The 9451-nt window shown below is 38.9% G+C and overlaps 1 protein-coding gene across 1 annotated transcript in view; it reads left to right on the top strand.

The window, feature by feature from the left end:
• Positions 1-118: 118 nt before the first annotated feature.
• Positions 119-9451, top strand: part of ARID4B (AT rich interactive domain 4B (RBP1-like)) — a 15678-nt gene continuing 6345 nt past the window's right edge. Inside the window, exons 1-6 of the mRNA XM_010137019.1 lie at positions 119-226; positions 1290-1351; positions 2422-2506; positions 3301-3493; positions 5641-6849; positions 8582-8692. Coding sequence (XP_010135321.1) covers positions 119-226; positions 1290-1351; positions 2422-2506; positions 3301-3493; positions 5641-6849; positions 8582-8692 — 1768 coding nt within the window. The remainder of the gene's footprint in view (positions 227-1289; positions 1352-2421; positions 2507-3300; positions 3494-5640; positions 6850-8581; positions 8693-9451) is intronic.

The raw sequence follows: 9451 nt of genomic DNA, 5'->3' as shown, positions 1-9451 counted from the left end.
CTGCCGAGCCGCTCGCTGCCCGCTCGCGCTGCCCGGGGCAGTTTGTCTCTCCCGCCGTTGCCCTGGCAACGCCCAGGACGCGTCCGCTGCACTCGCCAGAGCTGCCGCCTCCTGGCGGATGTCGCTGCTGTTCCTCCAGTTCTGCCGGCTCCGGGAACCGCCGTCGCCGCTGTGCTCCTCGCTGGCGTGGTTGTTTGAGCAGTGGAAGGAGGTGTGCCGTGCGGAGGTATGCGGTGCGGGCAGCTGATCCCCAGGAGAAGACTGAAGGTTTCTGAGATGCTGGGCTTGCTTGCAGGGTCTAACTCCTGTCCCAGGCACAGCCAGCAGTAGGGCAGGATGTGCTCCAGCCGCGAACTGTGGCTGTCACTCATAGGTTTTCAGTTTGTGCTCCTTGAGATAAAGACTTGCGACCGCTGCTTCCAATATGTAACGTTTCAGACCCTGTGGTATCTACAGAAATTGTCTTAAGATTCTGCACTTCCTCTCTCCTTAAGTTCAGTGTCCCCCTAGTTGATCAGCTGTCACCCCAACAGGCACCACAGTTACCTTGAATAATAGGCAGTGCGTGCAGTGCACAGACTTGGCATGGGGGAAGATGGTTTTCTTACTGGGAATGCACAGAATGAGTGAATGCAAATTCTGTATTGCAGCAGCGTGGTTGAGGCAGAAAGGACATTGTCAGAATAATTGCTTTTCCGTGTATTCGTCCAGTCTTAGTACTGTTTCCTTGCGTGCATTTAGACCTCATGAAATATTCTTACATTTACGTGGGTTGCAAAGCCCCGTTTAGCAGTCTGCTTAGTGTATTCCTTCTGGAAAGCACATTTTTGACTTGAAGAGAAATTACTTCACATAGTGCTTCCCCCAGTCTCACAGGATAAGGGATTTTTCCATACTGGAAAGTAGTCTGCAGAGTTGTAGTTCAGTTTTGGAGAGGAATCTGATTCTGCACACCTACATGTCACCTGGTGATAGCACAATTACAGCTGTATCAGCACAGCGTAGGTGTACTTGTAGGTGTGTTGTAATCTGCATGGTCTGCTGTTAGACTTTGTGATTATTATTGTCACGTGGAGGGGAAAAAACCCAATTGTTCTGGAAAATCATTTTTCAGAGAGTACTGCTACTTCGTTTTTCACTCTAGTATTATGTAAAATTTAATAAAATGCAGTATTTAGCTTCTGGAATCCCTTGCACAGATCTTAGCGTATACGGGAAAGCAAGTTGGAAACTTGAATATTTTTCTCTAACCCTTTATATGTCAGTATTGTAGATGTAATTGGTAATAGTTGCAAAGAAGCAGAATTGGGACTGTGTCTGCAGGTGTTGTATATATCTGCGTGGTGGTCAGGTAAATTCAGCTGGAAAGCAGGCGTGTCCTTTGTGCTCCACTCCCATCTTGTACTAATTCTCTGGGTATGTGTGGTTTGGGGCTTTTTGGGGTTGGTTGGTTGGTTTGATTGGTTTTTTGTTTGCTTGGTTTTTGTTGTTTGTTTGTTTTTTTTAAAGTTGGTTTTTTTCCCCTCTGTTTTCATGTTTACCTGAGGGGGTCAGAATTTGTGTGCCTCTACATTGAGACAAGTTAATATGTACTGATTTTTAACTGACCTATTTCTTGTTCAGACGGTTCTTGAATTCGCAGTTCAAGTAGGACAGCAGGTTACGGTTACTGGGAGAAAAAAAAATGCATGACTTGATTCTTGAGGTTTTCAGAAATACACAATGCGACTGGCAAGTACGAAATCATAGTTATGGTATATTCTTACTACAAATATACTTCTCTGTCTTGGATTTGTATTTAACAGGTCCAGCCTTAGATAATAAGACACCTGTTTATACCTTGGTCATATTTAGAACGTTTTTGGCTAGTATCATTCTGATATAAAATGGAAACCTTAAACTGAAAAGTAATTGAAAACTGTTAGTGTTATTTTAGTGACTCAAAACTTAGTGACTTCTAAGTGTTAGTCACTCAAAATATCACTTTGCAGACACTTGGGCTCCAGAGAGTTTATTTTTGTTAACTGGGCACATTTTATGTAGTGTAAGAATTTATTTTATTATTTTACAGTATATATACAAAGTATACCTCTTTGACATCCACACAGAATTACCATTCTGGAGGTTTGTTTTACCTGTATATGTGCAGGGTTTCCTGCTGTTCAGTGCAGGCTGGAAAAATACCAGCTTTCACTCTTCGCCGTCACTGTGAAAAAACCTTGTCCTGTATGTCCCAGCATATGAGGAATTGAACTTTAGCTGAAACTTCACATACTGAAAAGTGTGTAAATGACTTATTTATTCAAATTCCAATTCAGTTTTCATATGGCTAATACTTTCTTTTTCCTCCATTAATTTCTCTTATGATGTAGTGATTATCTGCTCAAAACCATAAAAGTGTACTATTTTTTTTGCTTTTAGGTATGATGAATGGATAAAGGCAGACAAGATAGTGAGACCAGCTGATAAAAACGTACCAAAAATTAAGCATCGAAAGAAAATAAAGGTAGTTTCTCTCCCTTTTTTTCCCTTGTTCCCTTCAGCTTTGTTTTAATATATTCTTTTAAGTGCTTTTCCGCCTCCTGAATCTTTTGATTGGCCTACAAATGCTTGACAGTAAAAGCAACTTCCTAGCCTTTTAAAAACTAAAACTTTTCTCATCAAGGTTTGGTTTTTTACGCTTGAGGGTGGGAAGGGGAAGCTTCTCTTTCCTCCTTTCCCATGTTTTTAAGTATGGATTTATGGAAAACAAATGAGAAGGATCCATTTTATCATCAGTGGTGGGAGCCAACTGGGGAGGAGGGGTGGGAGAGGGGAAATTTGGGAGCTCCCTCTGCTGCTTCTGGAGAGTCAACTTTTCTGAGACATTGTTTCAGAGAATTTCTTTCAAAATTCATTCTTTTAAAAACTGAGGTTTAGGCTTAGGTTATAATATATTCCTTGGGCAGAGGGATGCAAGGAAGCTTTTCCCTCTGCCACAGATATCAGCACTCTTGCTTTGCCACCCCCCCCACTGGCACCGTGGCGCCTCCAGAACCTGACAGCTCATTGTGACAGAGCAGGGTGTCATAGTCATGACACTGAGCCCAGCGTCCTGCGGTGCCTGTACTCCTAGAGCTGTTCCATTTCTTTTAGTGTTGACAAAGTTCCTGTCTTTGATATAACTGTCTTGGCATGGGCTGTAGAAAGTTATTTGTAATCTTTTGAATAAAGAGGATAACTGTAAGCATTGCTTAATTGTAATCTATGTTAAGGTGTATGCTTAAATTAGAAGAGGTTTTAATCTTTTCTTTCACATAGAATAAAACCGACAAAGAGAAGGAAGAGAAGTATTCTCCTAAAAACTGTAAATTGCGACGTTTGTCAAAACCACCCTTTCATACCAGCACATCACCAGAGACTGGGTCCAAACTTGACAGCACTGAAGCCAAAAATACTGAACAAGCTTCAGTTAAATCAATAGAAATGGCTTCTATCATTAATGGGCTACAAGGTATGGTACTTAACCTTTTTCTAATTCTGTAAATGGCCTTTAAACAATAGTAAATTACAATGTAAAACAAGTGATGCAACTTTACTTTTGAGTCTGTCTGGCTAATTTTAACACCATCCTCAGAAATAACCCTTGAATAAAAGCAGTATTTGCAGTTTCTGAAAACAGGTATTGTGGATTCAGTGTCTGTTTACAGTCCTAAGAATTAAATATTTTGTTTTACCTTCCATTTTTTTTTTTGACACAGAGCAAAAGCATTTTTTCTTCCTGTATTATTTTTGATTTATGTAACTCTTATGACCCATGATTTTTTTTTTCCCTTGAAAAAAGGTATTAATGAAGCTAGATTTCCTGTCAGCATGTCTGCTATTCCTAATGTTGTTTTCTACTTCCCACACATTTACAGCAGCATTACAATAACTAGTTGTTTCTCTTCGTATTTAGTTTAGTGTGTGCATCCAGAAAAAGAAATCATATATGGTATAGGTAGTTTGGGTAACCACCAATTTTTGTGAAAGTTACGTGAATTTAATAATCTTTCAGACTTATTCAAAGTTGCATGACATTGGCCACTGGGTTGCAAATTCGGCGGTAGAGTAACAGTCAGCATAATGTGATTAAGCTTTGTTTCCTTAGGAAAAGAGAAACAAAGCAACAATTAGCAGTGATGATAATGATGCTATTATTAGTGGTATAATTAATCTGTAATTAACTTTTGATTAGAAAGGCACAATTTGACTTGCACCGTGTAATAATTTGGGAAGCTGAATGTTTTCCATATTACATAATTAGTTTCCAGAAATGCTTTTTTTCGTATGCAGTTCCTTTATCATTTCAGTTCACATAGGTTCACGCTGGGTATTAACCTTTTTTTCCTGTTACTTCTGAGTTTCTGTTTCTAGGTATGAAAGGCTTTAATGTTTCGCTACTTCTTCCAATAGAGCTGTTTGCTCAAACCTTTTTACAGTTTTTTTTTTTCCTGAACTGGAATGATTAATGCTATTTTATTTAACTTTCCTTTGAAGGGCACAGCAGAATTGAGAGGAAAACATGATGAACCTGATTTTTGGTGGTTTTTTTCTTTAAACGTGGTGTTCTTGACTTTTATTTCAAATCACAACTTTTGATACCTCTTATTATAGTAGTAGTGTAGATCCTCTGAGGTATGAGAAAGGCAAGTGTTGGAAGTCCATTTTAAGTGGAACTTTAGGCCAAAATTTGTACTATAAAAGTTTAATTAGAAAAAAGCAAACAACACTGAAAGGGGTAAATCAAGTTTGATCATTTCACTGAATTTCATTGACAGCATTCCTTTTCTTCTCCATCACTGGTTACATTATCATATTTAAGAAGTTGTGAGTTTTAGTGAGAAATTGAGAATGAGAGATGGGAGGTAGGATGAGAAGAGTTTAACTAGTTAGCCGACAGAAGTGAGTTACAAATCAAGGAACTGTCCATATATTTGAGCCAGTTCTCATTGTTTCTCCTTATATCCATCTTTCCCATTGAATGGGCTTGTTGTTGATTCCTTCTCCATTGTGTCTTTGTTCTTCTTTTCTCAGTTTCTTTATTCCTGACCTGAATTTTCTTACTGTTGTCCTACACTCTTACTATTCATGTGTTTCTCCAAGTGCCTTTCGTTATTGGTTTCACTTCCTTTTTCCAGGCTGGTCATGAGGTTGGTTTGTTAGAGATTGTCCATTTTCTTTGTTGTTGTTCTGTCCTTTTAAACTGTGGATTCTCCAGGGAAAACACTGTCTCTGTTCTGGGCTTTGAAGAGAGGGCAGATAATGGTTGTATTTGTAAGCGATAAGAAATCTTTCGGTTTCTGGTTTTGTTAATTATGCAGAAGTTTGTATTTTATAGATTTAATGCACAATGTGCTTTCTCCACCTCTTCAGAAATTCCTGGAGATGCACTGTATAAGGCAGAATTTTCCTAGTTCCTAATGTAGCCATTGTACCTTACAGTGGAACAGGAGATAAATTTTTGAGGTCTTCAGAAAGTTCCATTTAAAGTAGAGATCCCTGTAGCATGTGTTCATGTCTCTAGTCTTCTTTAGCTGTTTTTTTTTAAGAATTCTTTGTAACCAGAATCAAGACAAACTTTTCTTGTTTTGTTTTGTTTTTTCATTTATTTTTAATTAGCTTCTGAGAGTTCTGATGATAGTGAGCAGGAAGATGACCAAAGTGCCCCGAATGTACATGTTGATGGCAAAGAGGAATCTCAACATGAAGCTGTAAACCAAGATAAAAACGAACTCTGTCTAAAAGAAGAACAGAGCAGTTCATCCCTACCAGAAGAAACTAACGTTCTGACAGATGTAGTAGCACCCAAGCTGGGATCCAAGTCTCCTGAAAGATTGCGAAAAGAGATGGAAGAGTTATCTGAAGATACTGAGTCTGATGGAGAAGATGAAGCCACAAAGAAGAGAAAGGACGTAAAAAAGGAGGTAGTGGATAAAACAACAAAACCACAGGTAAAACGTGGTAAACGAAGATACTGTGTTGCAGAGGAATCTTTAAAGACTGTGTCACCTAATAGAAAGGATGAGAAGTGCAAAAACAAAGACTCCCTTAGTTTAGAAAACAGCAGTAACAGCTCCTCGGATGAAGATGAAGACAAATCTAAACTGAAAATCACTCCAACTAAAAAGTACAATGGACTAGAGGAGAAAAGGAAGTCTTTACGGACAAGTACTTTCTACTCGGGATTTTCTGAAGTGGGAGAGAAAAGAATAAAGCTTCTAAATAACTCTGATGAAAGACTTCAAAACACCAGAGCAAAGGATCGAAAAGACGTCTGGTCCAGTATTCAGGGACAATGGCCGAAGAAAACGCTGAAGGAACTATTCTCAGATTCTGACACTGAAGCTGCTGCCTCCCCTCCACATGCTGCTCCTGAGGATGCTGCAGCAGAGGAGCAGCTTCAGGCTCTTGCAGAAGAAGACATTTCTTTGCCTAGCTCTGAACTTGAGAAACCTTTGCCAACTAGTGTGGACGTTAAACCTGTCGAGGAGAAACCAACTGAAGTGGGTGAAAAGAAGGTTGAATTTCCAAGCAGTGGCAGTAATTCAGTGCTAAATACTCCTCCGACAACTCCTGAGTCGCCTTCATCCGTAACTGTAACGGAGCCCGGTAGACACCAGTCCAGTGTCACTGTCTCTGAGGCGCTGCCACCACATCAAGAAGAGATACGAAGCATTAAAAGTGAAACAGATAGCACAATAGAGGTGGATAGTGTTGCAGGGGAGCTGCAAGACCTCCAGTCTGAGGGAAATATTTCTCCGACAGGTTTTGATGCCAGCGTCAGCTCCAGTAGTAGTAATCAACCAGAGACAGAGCATGCTGAAAAAGGTAAAGGAAAGGGTAAAGAGAATTGTCTTCAACCTCACCAGCTCTCATTTTAGCATTGCTCATGTGTTTTCATTCTGTTAGAGTTATGCTGCTGGAAAGTTACTTGTTGGAGGAAGTAGTAGCCTGCTGTCTATTTCAAATGCGTGGAAAGGCATAATCATCTAGTGAAAAAGATAATCTGCCAGGATGTTTCTGGCCTTTCATTAGGAATTGTGATGGTTTTAATGAGGAATAAAGTATACAAGAATAAAATTTTGGTTCTCTGTAAGCTGTTTTTTTGGCACGAGAAAGTGCCAGTTATTGCATGCTTAGGCAACCATTTCAAACCTGCATCTTAAGAAATTTATGTTTAAAAAAAAATACAAGTCAAGCTGTTAACAAACATTGGCCTTATTAGCTGTGTTTCACTTTCAGATGTGATTTTGCTGATTGAAGTTCCTATCCTGAGACCACCAGAGATTAGGGGATAATAAACACTGCCAGCACTTGTGCATGTGATGTCAGTGTACCGCTGCCTGCTTTTTAACTGTTTGCAAGGCTGGATCTAAAAACTTCCCTGTGAAAGTCAGTGGCTCTCCTAAAGCTACTTTCACTGTTGAAGTGCCTAAGCCACTATTAATACAAAGGAAAATCAAACATCAGCATACTCTGAGATGACAGAAATGGTTCCTTCATCCCAACAGATTTCAGTTACTAATTAACTTTATTTTCTCAAAATACCTTTAAGGTGTTTTACCTTCATATTTCTGTTTGAATTATCCTTTTGAAAGGATGCAACAAGATGTATTTCCTTAAGCAAAGGAGAAAGTTCAGCAGAGGTGAATATGTAGCCCTCAATAAACAGGACTATTGCTTTGTTAACTATAGATACGTAGGTTTAGAACTTACTTTGGTTTTTTATATAAAAGGAAATTATTGCCACATGAGAAGTAAGTCTTACGCTATTGCACAACATTACTTCTAAATGCATTAGCCTTTAACTTCCTCTCTGATTTTGTCAGCATGCTGCCTATTTTAGAAAAATGGGTTTCTTTTTAAAATGGTTTTGTTACAGGAGTCATTTTTAATCTGTAAGTGAGGAGGCTGAGGAACAACGTTTGAACAACTCCTAAAATTTGCTCTTTTAACAGGTGTACTAGAACTCTTTTATCTTCTTTTTATACTTTTCCCTCTTGTAGTCACAAATACCAGTATACTGTTTCCTTTGGTTTTTTTCCTTTGCCTCCTTTTTTGTTGCCTTGTTTTTTAACATTATCTAAGGTGTTGGAGTTGTTTGTTTTTTTTTAAGTACATTCAATTAATGTAATGATTAATCACAAGTAATAGTTTCATTTTTTTCTCATGGCTTCCAAGTGCGACAGGCTTTTTTGAACATTTTTCAGTTCCAGTAGTTCTTGTTAAGTTTTTCAAATAAATGTATTCTTATTTAATTTAAAAATCCATGTGGTTCAAGAGAAATTCTGATGATGCGTTCAGGAAAGTAACTTGCAATCATCTTATATGTGCACTCTAACAAACAGACTTTGTCTTCCATCCTGCTTCACCTCCTCTTGTCAATATAAGTAGAAAGCTGAGCCGTATTAGGGATAGGCAGGAACAGTTGCATTGTTGTCTGTACACCTAAGTGTTGAAGTGGTTTTTTTGAGACTGAGAAAAACATGCAGCAGTGCAAGTACTTAATTAATTTCTGGTTTGTGGTGTTGTTTTTGTTTTTGTTTTCCTCCTATTGTAGTCTGTGCAGGCCAAAAAAGACTTAAAGATGCTCAGGGAGGAGGCAGTGCCTCAAAAAAGCAGAAAAGAAGTCACAAAACATCTGTGAACAACAAGAAGAAGAGTAAAACCAGTAAGTACAGCAGCTCAATGTGACAAAATGTATGAAAGTACTGTGTCATTTGTTTGAATAGTTGTAGGAGACTAAGTCTGGACACAAAAAATGTATTAGGACAAAGTTCACATCAGGGAATTCTTAAGACTCTTTAAATGAAGAAACTACCCTTGCTAAATGCCAGAGTGTTTTTAAATGTTTCGTGTTATTTTTGGGCCTGTTTCTAAGAGTTCCTTAATGTTGTGTAATTGGGGACAAGTTGGAAGAATAGCATACACTTGGTAGAATTGGGACAGGAATCTCTGCGGCATGATAGCTGCGTGTTTAAGAAGGGCCCTAGATGAAACTGTATTTTCTGCCAGTTGCATTTTTAGAGGCTAATATCTCCTCCAGTAGCAAATACGAGAATAATTCCAGAAGAATGTAGGCTATATTTTCTTCTTGTGTCATCTGTTACATCTTCAGTAAATAATGCAGCTTTTGCAGCTTTCTTTGCAGTTGTAGAAGTTAATTGGAATAGAAACCATAGTACTGGGGAAGAGATGCTTAATAACAGCAGAGGTGTATTAGAGACACATATGCATACATGTTTGGGAGACAGTAAGACCAATTACTGCCTCATATCACTGTTAATAAAAAGTTCCAGGGAGCTGTCATCTAGAGAATGAAGCCGAGAGGATAGCTGTAAAAAAAAGAAGTTAAAGCAAGGATAGAAAGCTTATGGTCTTTCCCCTTTCTCCTCTTACACCCCCCCCACCCCCCCCCCACTCCACACTC

This window comes from Buceros rhinoceros, unplaced genomic scaffold (genome assembly GCF_000710305.1).
Source record: "Buceros rhinoceros silvestris isolate BGI_N320 unplaced genomic scaffold, ASM71030v1 scaffold46275, whole genome shotgun sequence".
NCBI classification, from domain to species: domain Eukaryota; kingdom Metazoa; phylum Chordata; class Aves; order Bucerotiformes; family Bucerotidae; genus Buceros; species Buceros rhinoceros.
Note: the sequence above shows the minus strand (reverse complement) of the source record. Positions and strands in the feature narration are given on the sequence as shown.